At 40.9% G+C, this 27,053-nt stretch overlaps 1 protein-coding gene across 1 annotated transcript; it reads left to right on the top strand.

The window, feature by feature from the left end:
• SMIM13 (small integral membrane protein 13) lies at positions 1-26,912 on the top strand. The gene is made up of 2 exons (XM_006931455.5): positions 1-235; positions 22,551-26,912. The coding sequence occupies exons 1-2, from the start codon at positions 160-162 to the stop codon at positions 22,736-22,738; spliced, it is 264 nt and encodes an 87-aa protein (XP_006931517.2). The 5' UTR covers positions 1-159; the 3' UTR covers positions 22,739-26,912.
• Positions 26,913-27,053: the final 141 nt, after the last annotated feature.

Genomic DNA, 27,053 nt, shown 5'->3' with positions numbered 1-27,053 from the left:
GCCCCGCCCCCTGGGGGCGCTGCCGAGGGGCGTCCGCCGCCCATGCCGCCCCGGCGCTCCGCCGCCCCCGGCGCCCGCCGCTGAAGCCCAGCACGCGCCGCCGGCCCGCCCGCGCCCGCCGCCCCGCAGCCCGCCTCCGACCGCCGTCCTCTCCCCAAGATGTGGCACAACGTCGGGCTGACCCTGCTGGTGTTCGTGGTCACGCTGCTGATCGTCCTGCTGCTGATGGTGTGCGGTGAGTGGGGCATCCGCCGCGGGGCAGTTCCACACGGCGGTACACACGCCCGCGCGACTCGGGGTGCTCGCTTGTTTTCTCTGTCCCTGTCTCTGTCTCTCTTTTTTTTGGTTTTAAATGTCGTGGATGGACAAGTGTCTTAAAATCATCCGCTGCCCACGTCGCTCGGGGGAGATGTGCCCCTCACCCAGGACAGGCCCTCTGGCATCCTGGAGAGGGAAAGAACAGGTTCCAGGGCTGGGCATCCTGACTCGGGGTTAAACCAGATACTGCTTGCTCCTCGGGCAGCGTCTGCTCCTGATTGCCGTTCTTACCACTGTCTGCCCAGATTTTAACCTTGGCCTGCATTCGAAGGTGAAGTGATTGGTTATTCCTTGTCCTTTTTTTTTTTTTTTTTTTTTAGAGGTTCGGGCCCTGATGATAATGAGAACTTTCCGTTCCTTCATTGAATCAGGGGGTGGGGACAGAGTTGGGTATGAAACCCTCCGTGAAATTGTTTACTTCGAGTTCAGGCTCAAACTAGATTCCCGACAGAAATGTCTAGGCTAGGCAGAACTTAAAAAAAACCCCGGCTATATTAAACTTCCAGGGTCAGGTAACCTAACTCTCAGTTTTGTAATAATGGTGCTGTTTTGTTTGCTGTGATTTTTTGACTTTCTTGGGTTGAGACGACATAAAACTTTCTTCTCAGGGTAATATTAGCGTCATTTTAGATCTTCTTGACTTCTGTATGTACAGTAACTGATAACCACAGGTCTCTGAGCAAAGTGGCTGAGCAGTTGTGAAAATTTGGGAAGTAATTGAGAACCAGATGTCAGTGAGCTTAATTTTTCATAATTCCAATATATTGAAGAATGGGTTCAGGTTGATGCAATAACTAAGCAGAAATAAAAATAAATACATTCATTACATGATGTACTAAATGCTCAGTATCGACTATGTTTGGAGAAGATATGTGTGCACTTATGCAAATGCCTATATATGTATTTGTTTTTATATATATGTGTGTGTATATTTTTAATTTTCTTGCTTTAGGAAGGAACCGGAGTTAACAGCCTTTCTTTTCTGATGATAAAACAATTGAACAGCCTTTCTCGGTTTCCTGCTTGCGACGTCAGAATTTGGGGCTAATTGTAGATATGTGAGATTCTGGAAGTAAAGAAAAGCAGATGTGTGTGGTTTGTTTGCATGTGGGGAAGGAGGAAAGCATGTAAGCATCTCTGTCCTTGGCTTGTGGAAGGCTGTCTTTTCCCGGCTGTCTTTTCCCGGTGTTCTCGCGTGGTCTTTTCTCTGTGTGTGTCTGTGCCCTAATCTTTTCTAGTAAGAAAGCCAGTCATATTGGATTAGGGCCTCACCCTTATGAGTTCTTTTAACCTTAATTAAGTCTCTAGAGGCCCTATCTCCAAATACAGTCAACATTGGAGATTAGAAACCTGTGACTGTCCCAAGAAACTGGTAGCCTACTTTATTTTAAAACTCTGACTGGTTCTTTCACATAGTGAATTCTGATGTTCAAATTCCAGGTTCCTGGGGAGGTTTTCTTTCTCTTGTCTGTATTGGTTGTATGTGCTTTTTTGCCTCTCATCCACGCTAAAGTGTTTTCCACTACCACTGTTCACTGAAGTGGCCCTTGTCAAGGTCAGCAACAAATGGTCTCCATATTACCAAGCCCATGGTCACTGGTCACTTAGTCTTAATTGTAGTTAACCTCTCATACTCATTCCATATAGGTGAGCATTTCTTCTACGAAGTATTTCTCTTGGCTTTTGTACACTATACTTTCATAGTATTCTTCCGACCACAGCGCCTAATTGTTTACCTTTTTCCTGGCTTCTCATCCCCTAGAATTTCTTAAATATTTTGGATCACAGTCTCTGATAGGAAATACATTTTACATTATTCCCAGTACATTTATAAGTATACAAATTACATCTACCAATCTGTTTATTTTATACATTTATCTGTCTCACTATCATCTTTCTGTCTCTGAAATAAAAATTTTATGGACTAGTACTTGCCCTTACTCTGTGAAATAATGCATGCTATTTTCTATTATATTTCTGTATTATAATACAAGTATGTATTTCTATTCCTTTTTCCTTCTGGTCTTTCCCTATGATAACCTTATCTAGTCCTGGAGATTTAAATATTAACTGTAGCTAATGACGAAAATTGATTATCTCCAGCTCTCACTTTTTTCCTGCACCCAAGGCTCATGCATCACATAGTTTTTCTTAAAAAAAATTTTTTTTTTAATTTTAGAGAGAGAGAGAGAGTGAGCTGGGGAAAAGGAAAGAGAGAGAGAGACTGAGAATCGCAAGCAGGCTCTATGCTTAGCGCTGAGCCTGATGCGGGGCCCCATCCCACGACCCGTCATGACCTGAGATGAAATCAAGAATCAGATGCTCAACCAACAGAGCCACTCAGGCACCTCAAGTATTTTTTCTTTTTCTTTTTCTTTTTCTTTTTCTTTTTCTTTTTCTTTTTCTTTTTCTTTTTCTTTTTTTCTTTTTCTTTTCTCTCTTCTTTCTTTCTTTCTTTCTTTCTTTCTTTCTTTCTTTCTTTCTTTCTTTCTTTCTTTCTTTCTATTTTTGAAAGAGAGAGAGCAAGCATGAGCTGGGTAGGGGCAGAGAGAGAGAGAGAGGGAGACAGGATCCAAAGTCAGTCATGACCTGAGCCCAAGTCAGACTACGTGTAACCAACTGAGCCACCCAGGCGTCCTCCCCCCGCCCAAATGTCTTTTCTTAATAGCACACTTGGATGTCTAAAAAGAATCTCAAACTTAATACATCTAAAACAGAACCCCCCCCCCCTTTTTTTTAAGTTTACTTTTGAGAGAGAGGGAGGGAGAGCATGCCAGGGAGAGAAGGAGAAAGGATCCAAAGCAGGCTCTGCGCTGTCAGCACAGAGCCCGATGTGGGGCTGGAATCCACAAACCATGAGATCATGACCTGAGCCGAAATCGAGAGTCAGCTGCTTAACTGACTGAGCCACCCAGGCACCCCTTCTCAAGTGTTTTTAACAAAAGAAGCAGTTTCAAAAGTCAATAGCACTAAAGGCATAAAGTAGTTCCCTTCAGTCCTCTGTCTCACTGTTTTGCCTATTTACTTTCATATTCGTAAATAATTTATTCATAGCTAGTTCTTGATTTTGCAACATAGGCATTATTTATTAACCATGGTAGAGTCCCCACTTCTTCCCTTGCATGCCATTGGTAATGACAGTCTTTGGCTCATTTGAGAGTCAAGATTTATATTTTAACTGTGTAAATAGTCCCTGCTGGTCAAATGATGTAATATGACTTCACTTCCTTTCTTGTATGGTTCTTCATTTTTCCTGAAGTTAACAGTTGCCTTTTCAGTTTACCTCCTAGTCTTACTTTTTTCCTGGGTGCACCCTGTTTTTGCCCCTTGGTCTCGCTCTGCCATCCAACCCCAGAGCTCTCCTTCCATCTCGCCTCCCCTTGACTTTCTCTGCTGGCACCCTTGTTTTCTGGATCTCATGTCATCATCATTCTCAATTTATAATCTTGTTTTGCAGGAGCACATTTTCTGGTCGCTTTCTGAAAAAAAAATGCATGGAAAATAACCTTTTTGAGCTACTAATGCCTGCCTGAACATATCTTTCGTTGATGTCAAAATGTCTTTCATTGATGTCAAAATGTCTAGAAAAACTTTCCACCTTTATACGTGATTGATAATTTGAATGATTGTCAGGTGGTAGATAATTTTCATCCACGTTTTAAAAATGATTACTTTATTGATTTCTAGCTTCTTAGGCCTGATTTTAAGAAATCGAATGCCCTCTGTTTCTTTGTCCTTATAAGTAACTTGGTTTCTGTCTCTAGATACTTTCTGGTAGTTTTTTCTATCATTGTTATTCTGAAATGTCATAATTATATGCCTTGGTACATTCTCTTCCTTCCATTTTTCTGGGTCCTTTCAGTTAAAAACACTTCTGTTAGTTGGATGTTGGACCTCATGGGCTTGTTCTTTAGTGTTACCTGTTTATATCCTATTTTTTATCATTTCTCCTTTCCCTTCTGGGATATGTTTTGGGTTTTATCTTCTATCTCTTATGTTTTTATTTCAGTTACCCAGTTTTTAATTTCTGAACTTGTTCTCTGATTGCTTCTCCAGAACCTCTTTTTGCTTTATGCTTTTATATTTTCTCTTTATAAGCATGTTAGTAATACAGTTGACTCTTGAACACGAACCCCCACACAGTTGAAAATCCACAGGTAACTCTTGACTCCTCAAAAACTTAACTAATAGTTCCCTGTCGACCAGAAGCCTTATTGAGAACATAAAGAGTCAATTAACACATATTTTGGGTATGTATTACAACTGTATTCTTTCAGTAAAGCAGAAAAGAAAATGTCATTAAGAAAACCATAAGGAAAATACATTTATAGTACTGTATTTATTGAAAAAATTCTGTGTGTAAATGGACCCGCACAGCTCAAGCCTGTATTGCTCAAGGGTCAACTGTAGTTTTTAATGAAGTGTTTTTCTTCTCCCTGCATTGTCTTTGTTTCTTCCATATCTTTTCTTTTGGTTTGTTTGCTTTGGATTCTTTCTGCGATTGGAGATTTTTACAAATGTCTACTGCTCTGTTCTGTATTCATGTTTAAGGGTGAGGAAGTAAAAGTTGGTAATCAAGTCTTAGTGTCAGTTCTGGCAGCAAGTTCTTCTTCTCTAGGAGAGTCCCCAGTTGTTGGTGGCTGGAGGTCTCTTCTCCATGGGTATTTCGTGTTTTCCGAGGAGCATCCTCTCATTTTCTGCTTGGGTGCTTTACACTTGGCTGCCTGCGTGTCAGCTTTGCAAATAGACTTTCCGCCAGTCCTTTTTTCTTTCCTCCTCAACCCTCCCGTCTTCCCATCCCAAGTCCTGATCTTTTCCATAGTTCTTGAGTAAATTTTGGCTCCATTTGATATTCGTCTTTCCAGCCGTCCAGACTTTTGTTTCCTTTGCTCTGCCAGATCATTTTACCACCCTTTAGAAAATGTCACTCCTTGCTTAAAACCTATCCTCCTGTGGCTTCCCGTTTCCCTTGGAATACAATCCAGATCCCTTACTGTGGCTGCAAGGATCTGCCTGATGTGGCCCCTCCTGCTTCTCCACTCACCTCTGTTCTCCTCCCCGCCGCTCTCACCTTTCCACCAACAGGCCAGCCTTGTACTCTCCCCAGGGCCTTTGCCCTCAATCTTCCTCTGTCTCTTCACGTGGCTGGTTCTGCATCCACGTTTCACATCCGCTGCTGTCTCAGAAGAGACCTGCCCCGTCCGCTTCGGGTAACTCACCCAGTTACTTTTTATCTCGGTGATCCTTGGTTTTCTGAGCTCTTAGCCCTTTCTGAGGTGAGCTGTTTTATGAGTTTGTTTTCCCCAGTTAGGGTATAAGCTCCACGAAGACAGGGACCTTGTTTGGCTGGTTCACGGCTCTGTCCTTGGATTTGAGAGTAGTGCTTGGCCTGTAGTAGACCCTCCTATATTTGAAGAAAGAACAAAGAAGGATGCCCCAGTATAAATTATTAAAACTGTTACCAACAAGTCTTCAGGGTAGTACAAACCAAGGTGGTCTCAAGATGGACAGCCCTCCTATTGCTCAAGATGCACTGAAGGAACTCATTCATGTTCAGGTGCTGTGGCAGTGCTTATGGGTATCCACAAATTAATGAAGCATAATCCATGCTCTTGAGGGCCTTTTAGTCCAACGGGGAAGACACTCATACAAGGTAACTATATTAGGGAAAGATAGGATAAAATAGGCAGAGAGGGAAAGGTCAGGTAGGACGTGAGGTCTCTGGCTGGGGAAAAACACAAATTTTGGAACAGTTATGGGAGGGTCTGACCACAGCAAACTCCTTCGGGCATAAGGTTCCTCTGAAGAATGTGACAGACCACATACTCCCCCTACCAGGAATTTGACAAAAGACCTAACTAAAAATAAGTAGTAGACCTTAACACCTTATGACCCACAGGGAACAGGATGGCCACAGACCGCCCCTCATACAATAGAAAATAGCCAATCAAAAAGGAGTGAGTAGGCTTTTAGAGTTACCCAGGCAATAAAGGTGGCACCTGAGAAGAAACTCGGGGAAGTAGAGAGGCCTGAACAAAACCCTGTAAAACAAAGTCCCCTGCTGTTGTCACAGGCATTCACTTTCAAATGCTCCTTCTCTTAGAGAGCTTTCATACTATTCTTACTTTCTTGCACCCTAATAAACTTTTCCCTGCTGTTCATTTTGTGTCCACCTCTTTATTCTTCAAAGTGGCAAGACAGTGAATCCCAGGTATTGAAGTTACAAAAAAATCCTGCAATGTAACTTGAGTAAGATCTAGGCTTCTGAGCTCCAAGTTGACATACATGACTCTGCTCCTTTTTCTTGTTATTTAATAGAGCCCAGAATCTTTACCCAAAACAACTCCTTATTTTCAGTTTATGCACAAAACCTTAGGCATTGTTTTTACCTTTCTCATTTATTCCCACTTATGGTCAGATGTCATATGCCCTTTCTTCCCTCAAATATTTGAACCTCTCTTATAAGCATGGTTCTGAGATACAAAGATAACTACCGAAAACCTGGTTCTACCACTAAGTCACAAATTCTGGAAGAGGATACAAATTAGTTGTTACTTTCAGCAACAAATTTGTAAGAATCTAAGAAAAGATCTAAGGTAGGCACACTGTATTTTACATGAAATTCATCAAGTTGGGTGTGTGTACTTATTCCCTGTTGTTACCTGATTTTCAAAGAGAAACAAATGTTTTCTTTGTCCTGTGGCTTGAAGAGTAGTCATCAACTAAGGAGTTCAACTCCGTGGGATAATAATATATTTGGTCTTTGTCCTTGGTCTCTGGCAAAAAGTTCCCCAAACCCTTAGAATTTTGGGGGGATAGGAGCATCTTTCCTTATTCATAGCATCTTTGGACCATTGCAGGGAGGTGGCTCGGGGTGGGGCCTCTAGGTGGTTTGAGGCCAGGGGCTGGTCATTAAGAAGAACAAATGGGATTAGAGGGTGGCATGTTTCAGCTCCACCCCCTGACCTCCCCACCTCGAGGAGGGGGGGGGGCCTGGAAATGGGGTCATAAAAACTCTCGAACGAGTATAACAAGCATATCTAAAAGTGCATTCTTGATCTGGGAGCCTTCTCCATCTCAGTAAATGGCAACTTTGTCACTGTCCTTCTAGTTGTCTGCGAGGCCTCCCTAACCTCTCTCTTAAGATACCTGCCTTTCACACACCTGCCCCTTTCCCTCACAATACTTTGTTTTTGCCTAGATTTCCTTATTGGGCCAATATGTTTCAGTAAAGATGGTATTTGGAACATGGCAGGTGTTTCACGAATATTCGAATGAATGAGTAAACGAATGAACGCTTAGTCCTTGAAGTACGGGCTAAGATGAGGTTGTAGATGGAGGCAGGAAGCACCCAGATTGTGGCATTTTATATGCATCGCCTGCAGAATTTATGCTTTCTGATAGACACTGGGGAGCTGAGAGTTTTTTAGCAGGAACTCAGAATTTTATAGGCTGTTCTAGCTACAGTGTGTGGACTGGGGAGGCTAGAAGCAAGGAAAGCAGGTAGGTCAGTATTTAGGGTTGATGAGAGTTTGAAATCAGGAGGCCACGGTGTAGGGGCTGGGAGTGGTCGTGGCCTGACTGTGGCACGGCCTAACAACAGTGATGCCACTTCGTCTGCTCTGTCTGCCCGTGTCTGAAGAGCGTTTGAGATTTGAAGCCGTTAGGTCACGGGAGAGCCTCAGTGGGGGCCTGCAGGAGCAGAGAGAAGCAGCTGTCTGTCTCCGTGGGCACATTCTCCCTTCCCCAGGGGTTGGCTTCCTTGTGCTTCGTGGTTGAACCTGGCTCAGCAGACCCCAGACGGACAAATCTGCAGGCCTGTCTAGTGCCCAGTCCTGGGTTCCTGCTGTGCTGTTCTCCCTCGTCAGGGAGCTAGTGAGCAGAGTTGGACTCTGGCTGATCCAGCTTTAAAGGCAACCAACACTGCCACTTACTTACTAGCTGTGACTTGAGCAGTGCACACAACCTCTACTTTTAGCCGAGTGCAAGTAATAGAATCTGGGAATACGGAGGATCGTATTCGTGACGAAGTATGAATTAACTGATGTGTGGAAAATAGATTTTCAAAGGTTAAGTCTGGTCTTAGACACATAAACTGTCCTTAGATTGAGATGGATGATAATACACATTTCAAAGATAGTGAGAGAATAAGGTAAAACATGTCTGTTGGTCACAGAAAAGGAAGGGCAGAATTTGTTGAGTTTACAACAACAACATGTATACAGTAGTGTGACCACCACCACAACCAAGATACAGAACTTTTTGATCACTCCAGGTTCCCGCATGTCCTTTTGTAGTCAGTTCCTCAAGCCCCTGGGAACACTTGCACTGCTTTCCATAACCATAATTTTGCCTTTTCTAGAATTTAATGTAAATGGAATCATACAGCATGTCTTTTGTGTTTGACTTCTTTCCCTTAGCACAATGCTTTTGAATCCATCTGTGGTTTTGTATATATCAGTGATTCAGGTTTTCAATTGGTGGATAATATTCCATTGTACGGGTATACCACGATTTGTTTATCCTTTTGCTGATTGATGGATGTTAGGATTTCCAGTTTTGGTTGATACAAGTATTACTATTATTATTAACATTCATTTACAAGTTTTGGTGGGGTATATGTTTTCATTTCTCTGTGAGAAACTGCCAAACATTTTCCATTGCCAACAGCTATCTTATCAAGTGTCTGTTTACATTTTTTGCCCATTTAAGAAGTTGCATTATCTTTTTATTATCAAGTTGTAACAATTTGGGGGGACAGTCTTTTATCAGATACATGTTTTATAAATATTTTGATGTGTCTTGCCTTTTAACTTTTTTTTTTAACATTTATTTATTTTTGAGACAGAGAGAGACAGAGCATGAACGGGGGGAGGGCCAGAGAGAGAGGGAGACACAGAATCTGAAGCAGGCTCCAGGTTCTGAGCTGTCAGCACAGAGCCGGACGCGGGGCTCGAACTCACGGAGCGTGAGATCATGACCTGAGCGGAAGTGGGATGCTCAACCGACTGAGCCACCCAGGCACCCCGCCTTTTCATTTTAAAGTATCATTAGAAGAGCAAATGTTTTGTATTTTAAGTTCCATTGATCAGTTTCTTTTATATTTCATGCTTTTTGAATCCTAAGAAGTCATTGCTTACTCCGGGGCACAAATACTTTTTCCTATGAGTTTTATAGTTTAGGTTTTACCTGTAGGACTGTGATCTTTGAGGTGATTTTTTTGTGTATGGTTTTTGAGTTAAGGATCAGGGCTCTTTTTTACATAAGGGTGTTTTAGCATCATTTGTTGAAAATGATGTTTTAGCGTCATTTATTGAAAAGGCAGTTGTTGACAATCAGTTGACCCTATATATGAATTTATTTCTGGACTATTCTGTTTCAGTGACATATATGTATCCTTATATCAATTGTGTAGGTTATGCAGTGTTACTCTTTTCAAAATGTTTGCTATTTTAGATCTTTTGCATTTCCTTAAGCTTCAGAATCAGCTTGCCAGAATAGACCTATTGAATCTGTAGGTGAAGGTAGAGAGATTTGACATCTTAAGGTTGAGATCCATGACCGTATTGTATCTCTCCCTCCTCCTCCCCCCTCCACCTCCTCCCTCCCCTCCTCCTTCCCCTCCTCCTTCTCCCCCCCTCCTTCTCCTTCTTCGACTTTAATTTCTCTTTGCAACATTTTACGTATTTCAGTATATAATACAATTTTTGCATTACTTTTGTCAAATTTAACTGTGAAGGTTTCATATTTTTGGTACTATTGTGTGTGGTACTCATTTAATATTTGCTGCTGATATGTAGAAATATAAATGATTTTCATATATTGACAGTGTATTCTGCAATACTGCTAAATTCATTTAGTTTTTGTAAATTCCGTAGGATTTTCTACCCAGAGATTCGTATTAAGTGCACATGAAGATGATTTTACCTATTTTTTCCAGTATCTGTGTCTTTTTTAGTTTTTGCTTCATCGTACCTCTCTAGTATAGCATTGAAAGAGCTGAGAGCAGATCTTTCTCCCTGATCTTTCGGAGATAAACATGTAGTCTTTCACTGTAGAGTGTAATGTTAGCTGTAGGTTGTTTGTAGATATTCTTAACATTTTTTTTTTAACATTTATTCAGTTTTGAGAGACAGAGACAGAGTGTGAGTGGGGGGGGGGGGGGCAGAGAGAGAGGGAGACACAGAATCCAAAGCAGGCGCCAGGCTCCGAGCTGTCAGCACGGAGCCTGACACGGGGCTCAAACTTCCCAGACCGTGAGATCGTGACCTGAGATGAAGTCAGCCACTTAACCAACTGAGCCACCCAGGCGCCCTGTTTGTAGATATTCTTTATCAGGTCGAAGAAGAAAACTTTCCTTCTTTTCCTAACCTGATGAAATGTTTTAGAAATCAGAAATGGATGGTGGATTTTTTTTTCAGATGCTTTTTCTGTGTTGAGATGATCACGTTCTTTAGTGTTTAAGTGTTTAAGTCTTAAGTCTTTAAGTGTTTACATGGTGTCTTACACTGAGTTTTGAATGTTAAAGCAACCCAACGTTCTTCAGATAGACTCTTTTTATATGTTGATGGTTATCCTTTTCATATGTATCTTTTTTGTATATTGCAGAATTTGTTTCATGAGGAATATTTGTAGCTTTCTTAAATGCTTTTATCTGATTTTGTCCTGAGGGTCCTGGGAGACCTCATCAAAAGTGAGTGGGGAAGTGTTTCTCTTTTATTTCTTGGAAGGAAGAATTTACTTAGAATTAGGGTATTAGTTCTCTCTTGCTGCATAACACATTACCACAAACTTAACGGCTCACAAAAACATAATTATTTGTTCACAGTGTCTGCAGGTCAGGAGTGTGGGGATGGCTTAGCTGGGTCTTCTACTGTCCATCTCACAAATGCAGTCAGGGTGTTAGCTTGCCTCTTACGGCTGTTGGCAGAGTTCAGTTCCTTGTGACTGTAGGACTTGTGGTGGCTTGCTTCTTTAAGCCAGTGGGCGAATCTCTCTGATACCAAGGAAAGGCTCAGTGTCTCTTTTAAAGACTTAACACTTAATTCAGTTGGGTCCTCCTAAGTAATTTCCCTTTTTTTTTTTTTTCAACGTTTATTTATTTTTGGGACAGAGAGAGACAGAGCATGAATGGGGGAGGGGCAGAGAGAGAGGGAGACACAGAATCGGAAACAGGCTCCAGGCTCTGAGCCATCAGCCCAGAGCCCGACGTGGGGCTCGAACTCCCGGACCGCGAGATCATGACCTGGCTGAAGTCAGACGCTTAACCGACTGCGCCACCCAGGCGTCCCTAATTTCCCTTTTCAGTAACTCAGAATCAGTTGATGGGGACCTTAATTGTACCTGCAGAATCCTTTTACATGTGTCTTAAAACCTCATAAAAGGAGTAACTATCCCTCACCTTTGCTGTATTCCATTGGAAGTAGGACACACATTGTGGCCACACTCATGGGGACAGGTCACACAAGAGTTACACGGTGGCTTGACTTTTTTGAGGTTACTAAACTGTGTCTGCCACAGTTCATAGTTTCTTAAATGTTCCGTAGAATTAATCTGGGCCAGAACTTTTCTTTTGGGGAAGGTTTTAACTACAAATTCAATTTTTTAAATAGACATTGGGCTACTCTCGTTGTCTGTTTCTTCTCAAGTGAGCCTTTATAGACACAAAGTGGACATTCATAGAATGAGTATTTTCTCATTCTTTTATTATCTGTAGCATCTGTGATGATGTCTTCTCTTTCATTCCTGATATTGGTTATTTGTGTCCTTTCTCTCTTTTTTCACATGATTAGTTTGGCTAGAAGTTTATAAATGTTATTGATCTTTGCAGTGAATCAACTTTGGTTTCATTTTTTCTCCCCTCTATTAGTTGTCCATATTCTATTCCATTGCTTTATGCCGATATCTTTATTTTCTTCTACTTATCTTTTTTAAAAAGTCAATCAGCCTTTTTTAAAAAAAGTTTTTTATATATTAACTTTGAGAGAGAGTGAGAGAGTGTGTGTGGCATGAGTGGGGGAGGAGCAGAGAGAGAATCCCAGCCAGGCTCTGCTCTGTCAGTGCAGAGCTCTACGTGGGGCTTGATCCCACAAACAATGAGATCTTGACCTGAGCTGAAATCGAGGTGGGTGCTCAAAACTGAGCTACCCAGGTGCCTCTCTTCTACTTACTTTGAGTTTAATGTGTACTTCTTTTCCTAGTTTCTCATGGTGGAAGCTTAGATGATTGATTTTAGGCCTTCCTTTTTTTTTTTTTTTTTTTTTTAAATCATGAAATAAATTTCTTTTTGGGTATTGCTTTTGATTAAAAAAAATTATTCAGTTCAAACTAATTTTAGTTTCTCCTGTGAATTCTGGTTTGAATGGATAATATTTAGGAGTATGTTGCTTAAATTTTGAATATTTGATTTTTTTCCATATATCATTTAGTCATCCATTTCTACTTTAATTTTTGTTACGGTCAGAAAATACATTTTGTATAATAAAATTTAAGAGAGTTTACTCTTGGGTGCCTGGGTGGCTCAGCCGGTTCAGGGTCTGACTTCTGCTCAGGTCATGGTCTCGCGGTTCATGGGTTCAAGCCCCATGTCATACTCTGTGCTGACGGCTCAGAGCCTGGAGCCTGCTTTGGATTCTGTATCTCCCTCTCTCTCTACTCCCTGCTCGTGATCTGTCTGTCTCTGTCTCTCAAAAATAAATAAATGTTAAACAAAAAATTTTTTAAGAGAGTTTACTCTTAAATTTACTGAGACTGATTAATGGTGTATTTCGGTGAATGTTCCATATACACTTGAAAAGAATGATTATTCTACAGTTATTGAATAGAATGTTCTGTACGTGTTAGGTCAACTTGTTTGATAAGGTTGTTCAGTATCTTTAAGCAGTTCTGTCCACTTGTAACTACATTATGTAGTAGGCATCTTCAGAGCCGTGAAATGGCTTAATTGGTGAAGGTCATTAAACCCTTAAACTCATGGGTGGTTTTGTCTGTGTGTTGGGTGCTGAGAGGATGGAGGCTGGTTGATTTGATTTGTGTATCTACTCTTTGCCAGACGTGCTCAAGACATAGGGAATAGAGTGAAAGACACTGATAAACCATACCATTTCCTTAAGAAACTTGTGTCTTGGGGGGAATGAGAGACAGTCAGTTATTAATGCAGTGAGGACGGAAGTGAGCACCCAGTGTTAAAGCCATCACCCAAGATAGCACCACACTGAAGAGACAGTGCAGTAGGAAGGTTTAAAAGTTATGTATCAATGATGCTTAAAACCCTTAATAACAGTGGTAGTAGCCCTGCATCTATAGAGTTTGCCCTAGAGAGGAAGAGACTGGAGCCTAGGCAATAGTAACAATGGTAGTAACAATTCATATACGTTTATTATGTGCCAGGCATCTTTTTAGCCTAGTATATATATTCTTTTTATTATCATTGTCACTCTCTGAGAGTAGGTACTGTTATCTCCACTTCACAGAAGAGGAAACTGAGGCACATAGAGGTGAACTGGCCCAAGTTGCAAGTAAGTTGTTGAGTTAGGATTCATGGCCAAGCAGTGCGGCTCCAACATGCATATGAGCTATAGGAGATTATGCTGATAATCCAGTTGGCAGATAATAAGGTTTTGATCTGGGATAGAAAATGGCACTGGGAATGTAGAGAAGGAAACAGATGGAAGAGGGTTTATTGAGGTAGAATATTATATAGCACTGAGGTGAAGTAGAGGAGGGACAATGTGCTGAAAAGGAACTACTCACCAGAGAGATGGGGAGAGGATATAATACCCATTACAGAAAGAAGAAAATCAGAAGGAGCTGTTGTTCAAGCCAACCATTCCTCCCTCGGGTTCAAGAAAGGTGGAAGGCATGGAGGGAAAATTTGGTTATCATTTGTAATAGAGGTAATATTTGGATCTGTGAGAGTGTTGTGGTCACCAACGAAGAAAATAGGAAAGAGGAGAGGTTTCAAAAGGCAACTTAAAAAATGTCTTGTTTATTGGGTAGAAGAGTTTTGAATGTGGAGGTATTGGTGGTTCAAGCTTGTGTTGATTCAGTAGTGGTATTTCCAGGGGCTTGTAACTTAGTGTTGCCCAGTGGGTCATTACCAAAGGGGCGGGCGGTAGAGGGAGTATTGTGGTAAGAGGTGGAAGAGCATGGCTCTATTTTTACTTAGCCTGTGTCCATGGCCTTGAATATATTATCTTAGAAGTGAGCCTTAGCTACCTTCAGATTAAACTAAAACTCAGTCATAGGGTTGAAAGTGGAAAAAAGCTTTGTACAAATGGAGACTGGTATTGAGCCAGGTAGTTAACCACTTCGATACCATCACGAAGGTGAGATTATGTAACTCCATTGGACTGATTCCACCAAGACAAGAATTTGTGATTATACTGTAGCTGGGCTTTTGACCTGAAAAGATCTTGGGTGGTGATATCAAATTCTCATTCTCTAATTGATGTTTTGTGTTTAAATCTGAACTGGTGATTCTGTCCTTCAGCCATACTTTCACCACAAAAATCTGTGATATTTGATACACTTTTAAAATTCATTGCTCTCTTTTGCCTAGCTGGCTTTCTTCAGTGGTTGAGTCACTTTCTCTTATTTTCTTATCTAGAAAATAGGGATAATGATTCCTAGTCTCATTAATTCAGAGTGTCATTGGGAGGATTAGAGGAGACGTTGAATAGAAAAGCACTTTGTAAAGGGAGAACTCTATAATTACAACCGTCCCTTGGGTTTGTGGTGTGTTGATGGTGTTGGTTCATCACGCAGGTTCATCTGCTATCACCACCCTTCTGCTGCCAGCACGTTTATCTTGCACAGGAAAACAACGTACGATGTGTTTCATGAAATTCATCCTTTGAGCTAATAACGCTTAATTGTTGGCACACGCAAGAGAGTGCTCATTTGCTTGTCCCAGAATATACACCCTGTGTTGCCAGCCAGTGTTTCTGACATACAGTGCTTACCAGTGTGAGACCAGCGAGGTGCAGACTTGCCTTTGAAACTGTGAAAAACTGCCCCACTCGTTTTAACATGTACACATCTAATTGTGGACAATTCTCCTCCGCCACTTCTTTTCTCCCTTCCTCCTTCCCATTTCTCTCTTACTAAATCCCAGGACAAGGCACAAGACACACATCCCATAGAGTAAGGTTAGGTAGGGAGTTTGTGGTACCTGCATATCAGGTCTCAGTGGGAGGGATTATATGAGCTGTACTCCCGGGAGAGTTCCTGAGAGTTCCTGTCGGCTGTAGGTGTGCAGGGTACAAGGGTAAGTCCTTTTCAGTAAAAGATAGCCTTCGTAGTGATTATTCTTCCTTTTATCCCACTCCTCCACAAAGATACATACACGTATCTGGTAGAAGTTAGTCACTAGGGCCCAGAGTCCAAATTGAGCTGGTCTATTAATATGGAAAGTCACAGTCGTAAATCTGAACTGTTGATTCTGTCCTTTGTGTCTGTGATGCCTTTCCACCTCCCGGCACACACTCCCCTCTCCTATTCGATACTGTCTTACGTCAGTAACACGTAGATAGAGTGTGATGCTTCATTTTATGTTACGCAACTTCCCATTTGTTTTCTCTTGTTCATAGTATACAACAGAATGAACTTCAGATTCCTAAGTGTTTCATTAAGTCATTCTGTTAACCGGGTCGTAACCGAATTCTACTTGGAGCAAAGGTATGATTGTTCTTTACGTCCAACTTCTGACCATCAGTTACATCCTTCATTACACATCCATCATCCTTCTGCAGCATCGCCCCCCTTACCAGCGATGCCTGGGAAAGTTTCTTTGTAGCTCCCCCTCATACACTTACTTTGTCCTATTAACGGCTAATGTGGCTCTTGTGGCCTTTTCTCAAGTGGGATCTTCTCTGTTAGATGGCCTGGTCGGCTGGTTTCTTGCCTCCTCCCCACTGCTGATCCACTGCTCATCTTTTTTTTCCTTTTCCTCGGCTCATCTCCATATTTGAGCTGCAACAGCACTCGTGTGTCTTCTTCATTTCTTTTTTCCAAACCTGCATGTGCATCAGAATCATTTAGGGAGCTTTAAAAAAAAATGAGTAAGCGCAGTCCTTGGAGTATGATTTATCTGGCATGAGTCTTTGGGAAGCTGTAATTTCTCAAAGCTTCCTAGCAGAGTGTGATGAGTGGCCAGTTTGAGTGGTTTTGTTGTGAATGGCTGTAATGTGGTAGTCACCTATCGTTAATGAGGGTCATTCCATTGTATAATGAATGCTTTTGAACTTGCCTTGCATTTACATGTGTTCTTTTCTGTAAAAGGGAGAGTAAGACTCCCAGCCTTCTCTGATCTCACTCACCCCTCCTTAGGTAAGTAGTTTCTCATTTCAAGAGGTTGAGGACTTCTTGCAGTGTGGACATTCATTAAAGGTTGCACTGTGTTGCAGTTTTGAAGGAATCAGGGTGAGGAGATTGAAGGTTTTGAAGGAATCAAGGCAAGACTGTTGAAGATTTTGGCTAGACTTTATCCATCAGAAGAATTGTCTGCCTAGCTCTGGGATGTTTTGTTTTGGAGTGACTCATTAGTGGAGACTGTCCTCCAGGACTCTGTTGCTAATGGAAGTAGAAGAGACAGCTTTACTGGCTTCTTTCTCCAGGCTATCCCATCACCCCCCTGCTGTCGCTAAGATCACACAAATTCTACGTGGTAGGCCCGACAGCCACATTCACAATACCCAACAGAGGAAATGCACACTGGCCCTGGGGCTGACGTGTGACCCAAGTTGGGATAGAGATTCCAGGGTTTTATTTTATTTTCTTATTTTATTATTTATTTATTTATTTATTTATTTTTGAGTGTATGAACTGAGAAGTCTTTCATAGGACTGGGAAGAAGCAGCTATGTGCAAGATAAGCCGAGAAGAAAGTGAAGCAAGTGTGTAGAGGGAAACAGATAATGCTGTGAGAACTACCTCAGTTCACAAGAGTCTTCTTGTTCTGTCCCCAGTAAGGGTGCTTCTTCCCATGCATTCTGAGGCTCTCCTGTAAGCTAACAATAAATTCCCTCTTTTTGGTTAACATAAGCCAAGGTTTCTGTTACTTGAAGGAAAAGCCGCTTTATTAACCTAAGAGGAGAGGAATGTGTCTGTGCCTTTCTACTTTGTATTTGTCGTAAGATCAGTACCAGTAAGGTGCTATAGATGAATAGGTCAGGGCCCCGTTAATCAGCTACCAGGAATACGTGAAGAAACAGTTTAGTTAAACTGAGTGACAGTTTGGCCATTAAATTTGTGCAAAGCGTTTCCTTATAGTACCTGTCCCCAAGTCGGACACAAAAAAGTTAGCTAATATGATTTCCATGTCTAATTAACACAGTCAGTGCCTATCTTATTAGTTTTATCTGGCACTGTGATAGTACCTCTCTTAGTTTTTTGTTTGCTAAGTCATGCTTTTCCTGGTATATACCCACTGGGGTTTTAATAATGGTTCTTTTTCTAAAATAAATTACAGCCTGTGTGATTGTTTTTTTGTTTTTGATCAAATTGCCTGGAATTTTTGGTGTCATCCTTTGTTCAGACTACTAATACTCTTTGTAGAAGCATGAGATGTTACTGTTCGTAAGTACTGTGATATGGAAACTCCCTTCCCCCACATCTGTCTTCAACAAATTCTATCTCTGTAAGAACGTACTCATTTTACTTGGAGAACAGCTTGTTGAACTTCCCTCACTTTAGTGAATACCACTGCAGTTCTTATCAACACTGCAATTTCTCTCTTAGCTTTGCATTCCTACCCTGTCATTATAGTAGCCCCTGAAAAACAGGCACGGTGAGTATTTGTTCTTTGTGGCCGGCCAGCAGAGGAACTCCGTATCTGGAATTCTCTACCTCACGATTTTTTGTGGGAAGCAGTGTCACTACCCACATGCTCCCCCCTCCACTGCCAGCCCTTGCATATCTTCCACCCAGACCAGAGTGGGGAGTTTTCTTTTCTCCAGGTTGGGGGATAAACATTAGAGGTGTGAAGTTGGATGGCTTAGCTGGTGCGGGTGAGGAGGGGGTGCTGAGCCGTAACTTACTGCTCTGAACTCAAGCGTCTCGCTGGCAGCCACATTCTGAATTTTGACTCGAGATTGGATCCCTTACATAGGTTGTTGGCAGAGATTGAAAACATTTTTTTGTTTTCTTAAAGTTGAGTTTGTGATCTCGCTGAATGCTTTTGTAGCTTCCCGAACTGACTGTGACAGCTGTCTTCAATTCCTTATTTTGTAGATTTCTGTGCTAGGAGACTTCGCTTTGTCTTAACCATCGCGAGGGCACTGTAGTGTTTCATGGTGGAGCTCCAGTCATGCCAGCCCTTCACTGTAGTCTCTTTTTAATAAAAAAACTTAAACCTCCCTTACGTTTCTTTATGGTCGTTTTGCACCTTGCAGCCACTGTTGGAATCTTTGTGTTTTATGAGGTCAAGACTGTCATCTTTGATAGTCACAACTAATCCAAGAGTTAGGGGTTTTCCTTAGTATTTATTGAAATGAACTGGCTCTGTGATGGGCATTGAGGAGGGCACTTGTTGGGATGAGCACTGGGTGTTGTACGTAAGCGATGAATCACGGGAATCTACTCCCCAAACCAAGAGAACACCGTATACACTGTATGTCAGCCAACTTGACAATAAATTAAATTAAACAGTTTAAAAAATATTGAAAATAAAAGAAATCAACTGGCTTTAATAATTTAGGCCAATTAATGGCATTGGCGTGTTTAAACCTGCACATCTATAGAGTGTTCATGATTTACTTATAGTTTCTGACTTGTTTTTCCCCTGATTTTCCTGTTTATCAAAACCCATGTGTGTCTGTTGTAGAAAAATTACGTTCAGTACAGGGAAGTATTAAAAAACTGTGTAGGGCCCCCATGTCAGTCTACAGATTCACTGTAACCCCTATTAAAATTCTCACGGCCTTTTTTGCAGAAATCAACAGTGCAATTCTAAATTCACATGGAAATGCAAAGAACTCAGAACAGCCGAAACAGCCTTGAAAAGAACAAAGATGGTAGACTTTCACTCTCAATTTCAAAACTTAATACAAAGCTACTGCAATCAAGATGGTGTAGTACTAGCATAAAGATATCGTACGTCAATCTGCGGTCACTTGACTTTTTTTTTTTTTTTTTTTACCACCCCACCTCCTTATGGTCGTTTGATTTTTAACAAAGGTGCCAAACAATTTAATGGGGAAAAGAACAGCCTTTTCAACAAATGGTTCTGGAACAACTTGGTATCCATATGAAGAATGAATGAATTTGAATCTCTCATACCAAAATTAATAAAATGGATCGGACCTAAAACTAAAACTTTTAGAAGAACACAGGTGTAAATCTTTATGACCTTGGGTTAGCCATTGGTTCCTTAGATAGGACACCAAAAACAGAAGCAAGCAAAGAAAAAATAAATAAGTTGGATTTCATCAAAGAAAAAAAATGATAAATTAGGCTTCATCATAATTGAAAACATTTGTACTTCAAATGACATTGTCAAGACAGTGAAAAGACAACCCACAGAGTGGGAGGAAATGTTTGGAAATCGTATCTAATAAAGGTCTAGTATCAAGAATATATAAAGAACTCTTACAAGCTAAAAAGACAAACAATCTGTTTTAAAAAGTAGGCAAAGGAATTGAATAGATATTTCTCCAAAGAAGATATGCAGATGGCCAGTAAACACGAAAAGATGCTCAACGTCTTAGTCACAAGGGAAATGCAAGTAAAAGCCACAGTGCTACACCCACTAGGATGACCGTAATGGAAAAGGTGGACAATAAAAAGTCTTGGTGAGGATGTAGAGAAAGTGGCACCTCATGCGTTGCTGGTGGGGATATAAGGTGGCACAGCCACTTTTTGGAAGACGGCTTAGCAATTTCACAAACAGTTAAGCACAAAGTTACCATATGACCCAGTAGTTGTACTCCTAGTAGGACTGTTGGGTGTCCAAGAAAAATGAAAACACGTCTCTTCAAAAACTTGTACACAAATGGTCCTTGCACCCAAAAGCAGAAACACTTTTTTGTACCAGCCCCAAAGTAGAAGCTACCCAGATGTCCGTTCACTGTTGAATGGTTAAACCTAGTGTGATGTGTCCATGCACTGGAATACTATTCAACAATAAAAAGGAATGGAATGATGATGCCTGTAACAACGTGGATGATGAACCTTGAAAGTATATGCGGACTGGAGGAAGCCAGACAGAAGACTACATATTGTGATTCCATTTATATCAAATGCTCAGAATAGACAAATCCGTAGAGACAGGAAAAAGGAGGCGAGTGGTTGCTAGGGGCTGGAGGGAGAAGGACATGGGGAGTGACTGCTGATGGATACGGGGTTTCTTTTGGGGTCGACGAAAATGTTCTGGGCGGACACTGACCACAGTGATGGTCGCACAACCTTGTGAATATACTATAAACCACTGAATTATATACTTTAGAAGAGGCAATTTTATGCTATGTGAAACATATCTCAATTAAAAAAAAAAGATAATTGACAAAATAGAAGGCACCTCAGATCCCACTGCCCAGGGCTTAGGTGCTACCACAGCTTAGGTGCACGAAGCATTTTACAAAGTGCTTACTCAGTGCTGGACTCCTGAGCCCTGTATGTACCTTCTCATTTAGTTCTTACAGCAGCTTTGTGAGTCTTCTGTCAGAACTGGGACTCCTGACTCCAGAGTTTTTTCTGCTAATTCTCTGTGCCTGTGTTTACAAAGAATTTTGGGTAGAGACAAGAGCATGCTACTTTGGAATTTTATTAAAATACTGTTTTACAGAGTTCAATGCTTAACTCACAGTTGGCCAAAATATATTTGTGGTGTGGTTTGGTTGGTTAGCATTCAGCAGTTTAGGAAAGCGAATACTTGGGAAATAGGGTTAAATCCCTGAAGTTATTAGTCTTTTGATACCAAGGAGCTTGCGTTGATCTTTTTTCTTTCTTTTTTTTTTTTTTTCCTTCAGAGATTGCAAGAAAGTAACAAGTAGAATTAGAAATTTCCTTCAGTGGCCATTCATCCTGGTCTGGTGTAATACTGGGGGTAGAAGAGGTGCTTGGATTTTGTTTTCATAAAATGCTCCTCATCAGGATATGCTGTGATCAATTGCTTTTCTGCTAGAGTGTATAAAGTGGAAGGCACAGTGAAAGGCCCTTGCATGGAAAGCTTTGTTACAGTGGTTACTTTTGTTTGTTTTCATATACTCTTAACATTTCAGAGCAACTATCATGGGTTCACAGGTTTTATCCTGTGCACTCATTTATTGATTGATCCTTATTCGTGGGCACCTAAAACGTAGTGAACTTCAAACTTCTCGTAAAACAAACAAAACTTGGTTAGTGATTTTTTTTTTTTATTTGTAAGTAGAGTTGTTCAGACTTTTTAATGACTCTGACATGAAAATGCCATGTTTTTAAAAACCTTGAGCCTCGATAGTGGTGCTCTGGCTTTATTCTTTTGTCGTGTAATGAAAGAAAATGTATTAATTTTCTTTGAAAGTTTATTATTTCTAGAAACTTATGAATAGCTTGAGTCTGACGGAAGTTCATTTTTGTTTTATTTATTGATTTTGAGAGAGAGAGAGAGCAAGAGAATGGGCAGGGAGGGGCAGAGAGAGAATCCCAAGCACACTCCCCACTGTTTGTGCAGAGCCCGATGCGGGGCTGGAACTCATGAACTGTGAGATCGTGACCTGAGCCGGAACCCAGAGTCAGACGCTTAACCTACTGCTGAAGCCCCCAGCGCCCCTGACCAAAGTTCCTACTGAAGTGCGGGTGCCCCTGCCATGGCATGGCCTTCACCTTGCAGTTGAAGGAGACTTGGTTTTAGTAAATATTAGCACTGAGATGTGAATGTCCAAGGAAACGCAGAGTGTATTTTTTCCCCAGAAAAGTGCTCTCAGAAATTTGACTCTAATAAAATAAACACTTGGACGTAGATATCATAATCTCATCATAATTTTAATGTAGATGGACCAAGCTTGGATTCTAAGTTCCACGAAGGCAGAAACTTTTTACCACCCTTGTATAATGTAAGAGTTTATTCTTACTCCTTGTCTGTAGTAAATACTTAATAAATGTTTGTTATATAAAAATATATTTGTAATCACATATATATTGGTATTTTACATACTGTTTGGTGAAATACCCCCATGCCTATACAATTAACTAGAATGTTCTCAATTGATAAAATTGCTTGTAATAATTTTTCTTAATGTTTCTGTCTCTTTTTAGGTTGGTATTTTGTATGGCATCTTTTTCTATCGAAATTCAAGTTTCTGCGGGAACTGGTGGGAGACACAGGATCTCAGGAGGGAGATCATGAGCCATCAGGCTCTGAAACAGAAGAAGACACTTCGTCATCCTCACACAGGATCAGATCTGCTCGCCAAAGGAGGGCACCTGCTGATGAAGGCCACTGACCCCCAGCCCTCGTCTTGTACTAGTGAATGATGAAAGGCAGTGAGGAGCCTCTGTCTTTAATGACTTGGCTTTGCATTTTTTTTTACTTGGATTTTAAGTCCAGTTGGAAAAAAAAAAAAGATTTATATGTAAGCCATATGAAAATAAAGGGAATTAAAACCAAATCAGACCATTGCAAATTCCATCTTAAAGAATAATCTTTTGCTTCACTAGCTTTCCACTTACATACTACTCTTTGCCTCCTGGGCTTATTTTCTTGCACTGGTGTGAATCTGGTAAACATTACAGGCTTGAAAAACCATATTTTATTCGTTCTATGATGTATGTTGTGTTTTTGTTTTTGTTACCACATGTTAACCTTGTCTGAAAGTGGGACGTAGCTCATGATTACCATCAGCCAGGATATGGTTATGATGGAGTTACCCAGCCCGTGCATGTGTGCACGTACTAATAGCTTGTCCTAGACAGCGTCATCACTGTATTATTGGTGTCAAACGCTTCAGGTTTAAGAGGCATTTAAAAATGTCTTCAAAAAGATTGCACTATGATTCAGCGTTGAAACGAAAAGTTATCGTGTACGCAGAAAAGCATGGAAACAGGGCAGCCGGGCGCACGTTCGGTATTAGCGAAGCCAACATCCGTCGCTGGAGGAACGACCGTGCTTCCATATTTACTTGTAAAGCGACAACAAAATGCTTCACGGGGCCTAAGAAAGGAAGATACCCACAAGTGGACGAAGCTGTACTATGTTTTGTTGGTGAGATGCGTGCAAAAGGATTGCCTGTCACGCGCCAGGCAATGCGGTCGAAGGCGGGAGAGATTGCCAAAACCCTGGGAATAGACGAAACAAAATTCAAAGCGACGAGAGGCTGGTGCGATCGATTCATGCGCCGAGCAGGACTGTCTTTAAGGCGTCAAACATTGTTTTGCTCCAAGCTGTCTGCTGACGTGAAACAGAAGGCCACGGTGGAACACCCTTTCAAGAAACGCTGCCTCCCCAGTGCTCTGGGTGACACCAAGGGTGCTGTTCTGTGGAAGCGAGCAGACCTCCGCGGCTGTGGTTGGAGAAGTGATTCAGAAGAGTTGGACTCAGAATATGAAGTTATAGTTATAACTTAACCAGTTAATTCATACACTTTCTTCAGGTATGTGCAAGATGGGTGTGATAAAAACCCGTTTAACTCTAGAACAACGTTTCACTAAACACCAACATTCTACATGCTAGGAAGGCATTGTGTCGGTTTAATTGCCTGTTTTTTCTTAGTGGTACACATGGTGCCTCCTACAGTTGATGGTATCTTAGGTTAAAAATAGTTTGTAAATTTATTTTTCTTTGTTGGATAGCGGTTATTTATTGGGGAACTTCATCCTGACTCTTAGGCTGTTACAGTGGTCCTCTAGGAGATACAGTTTTTTTTGCAACCTATTCAAGGTTTTAGAGTAGTAATTTAGGCATCTAAGAACTGTCTTCTACTTCAGGAAGAGGATTCGTTTCTCCCTTTTGTGTGGGAGGACTTCATGCTCAAGGCATGCGTTGTGGAGAAAGTACTTCTTCACAAACGATTCAGTGACAAGACCTCAGAGGTCCTGGGTATTGAGGATAAAATAGAGTGGTGACCATGCCCGCCTCACTGGAAAATGATCTGCCGGGTGCCCGTGTTTGTCTTCACTGGACTTTGGACTGGGTGTTCACCAGGGAAGAGAGATAGGAATTCAAAGACCCTTCCCGTTCAGTGTTACCTGCTCTGTACAAGAATGAACTGCAAAGCCGGTGTCTTGTATTAATCCAAGTTCTTGTTAGGTTTTTCCCCTTTTTTTTCTCAAGAACTAGTCATCATAGACGCTCCCCTCTGTTTCACAACCGTGTGGAACCACGTCTGATACCTCGTCTTTCACGCCCATAGTTGGTTTGTTAACAGGCGCACTTGCTGCGCCCCAGCTTGTGTACCTGAGGTTTGCCTCTGCCGTCATTGTAGCCCTTTGGATAAACTGAAAGGGAATCTACAGACCATAAGTTTAGTTTTCAGTATTTGCTAGGGGAAGATCCCCAGCAACTGAGAAGAGGCACATACTCTTTCTGTCATTTCCTTATTGGATGCAGTTTTCTGTTTGTGACTGTGGCGATGAACAGAACCGTGACACAAGTTGCAAGCATTAATTTTTGTGCTTCATGCTAGCTGCATTATCACGTTAAAACGGTCATCAGCTAGAAAAGAATTAATGCCTAAAAGCTTCTTGGTTACTGGGAGGATATTTTAAATAGGTCTTTCATAGTCTAATAATTATTTTGAGCTGTGGATTCTGCTTTCTGGTGTGTACCTTAGGTTTAGATACTAATCATAGTTGCTGACAAACATTAAGTAGCCAGTGAGCTTCTGTACTGTTTCAGTATTAAAGAACGATGGCTGGTGTAACTTCATAAAATCTGCAGGGGTCATCCACAGGTAACTACAAATGAAGCCATGTGAAGGTGTACATGTTGGTATTATTTACATTTATGCTTCAGGGATATCTTTTTTAGTAGGATTTAGGGAAACGGTCTGTTGAACTTACTTAGGAAATACATCCAAAAGCATATTAAGTAGCTTACACCCTACCACCTTTTAACTCTTCGGAGTGCAAAAAGAAATCACTGATGCCAATATGAATGTTTTGCAAACCAATTCCTTTGTTTAAAGCTTTTATCTTTTCTTGCATTCCTTTTGCCCTCGATACACTCACCGTAGTACGTATTTCTAAGGCCGCCGCTAAGATAGGCGAGAGGAGTGTTAACACACAATTATTTGTGTGGGATAATGTTTCTGTTCCCATTTCTCTGTTAGTGCTTTTGTAGCTGTGCTTAACCATAACTTCATAAGTGCATTTTCATTTTCTCAGTGGGAGACTGACTAGCCTGTGGTTAATTTTGAAGCTTAGAAGGTTCCGAGCATTAAGAGTGCATTCAAGTATCCATCTGGTCTGAATACTCACAGAGATGGTGACCAACTATGCCATCTTTTGAGGATTAGTTCTAAAATTGAGGACTCTGATAGGTTGTTTCATTTCCTTTCCAATCAACCATTCCCACATCTCTTTTGCCTCTGACACTTTTGTGAAAATTGCCTGTATCAAGCGTACTGGTTTGCATTGCTCCGATTCCAATGCCAAAAAACACTAGATATTTGTGTGGCACTGTTCAGTGAGGTTTTTAATATTTACATCAAGCTAAAAATAGAATTCATCCAATGGATTTTGTAGTATTGTTTTCATGGTGGAAACATTAAATACCTAGTTTTTGGGTGAATAGCTAATTCACCTATGTGCTGACCCATTTCTTTAGATGATGCTAGGCTTAAAAACAAGTTCAACTGTTATTTTGCTGAAAGGTGGGAATATATTTTGCTGGAAGATGGGTGAACCATATTAATGGCTTCACAAAATGTTACTTTAAACCAAAACGTGTTGAAAGATTTGAAAGTAGTGCTCTTTTATTTTTAGGAGCAATGTAGTTTGAAATTACTTTAAGTCAACAATGCAGTATTTTTTAAAGTCCGTTTTTCTTAAAAGTTGTGTTTTAGTGTAACATGTAACCAATGTCACATTAGATTTTTGACTGGTAAACTTCAGGTGCTTTTATATTTGAAGTTGACTTTTAAAAGCTAAGGAGCAGTACTCAAAGGTTGTAGACTTTGGAGCAACTAATGGAGTCTAGAATTCGAGCACCTAGTATCGTCTGCTTTTAAAGTATCCTATAGCTTTTAACTTAAAGCATAAAGAATAGCATTTTATCTTATATTACTGAAACTTCCATTTTCCATTTCTTAATGTACATGGGCTGCCTGCCTTATGACCAGTGTTTAACAGTAAGTACCCTTCCAAGTCAGTTCTGTGCATAACCATCCACCAAATATGGCTTCTCTGGTTTCTTAAAGGAAACATTGTGTGCTGTGCTATGATGCATTGCCATCCTGCTGCTTGACAAATAGGTCTATGTATAAGGAATTAGAAATGTGTGCATCAATAGTACCATTATATAACGAGATGTAAAATTAGAGTTAAGGAATGTGTGTAAATGATCATTCACTGTTTTTGTTTCAAAACTGGTCAATACTATATACCTAAAGCTTCTGTGGTTTGTTTGATGTTTTAACTTTCACTTTAAACTGCAAAGAATAAATTAAACTGAAAACAAAAGTTTGGTATGTGTCATTGATAAAATATAGTAAATATGAAGGGTACCTGGGGCATGAAGGGAGTTGAAAGCAGTCATTTTTCCCAGTGGTCCACGCTTCACCACATTTTTCACACTCTAAGAGTCTGTAAGAATTAAAGTAA

The sequence above is a fragment of the Felis catus genome, chromosome B2 (assembly GCF_018350175.1).
Source record: "Felis catus isolate Fca126 chromosome B2, F.catus_Fca126_mat1.0, whole genome shotgun sequence".
In the NCBI taxonomy this organism is placed as follows: domain Eukaryota; kingdom Metazoa; phylum Chordata; class Mammalia; order Carnivora; family Felidae; genus Felis; species Felis catus.
The sequence above is the reverse complement of the archived record's forward strand: the minus strand, read 5'-3'. Positions and strand labels throughout refer to the sequence as shown.

Bases quoted from the DNA above. Each gene is read 5' to 3' on its own strand.
- SMIM13 (XM_006931455.5), top strand. From the start codon at position 160: ATGTGGCACAACGTCGGGCTGACCCTGCTGGTGTTCGTGGTCACGCTG. The intron at 236-22,550 runs GTGAGTGGGGCA...GTCTCTTTTTAG, and splicing joins CCTGCTGCTGATGGTGTGCG to GTTGGTATTTTGTATGGCAT.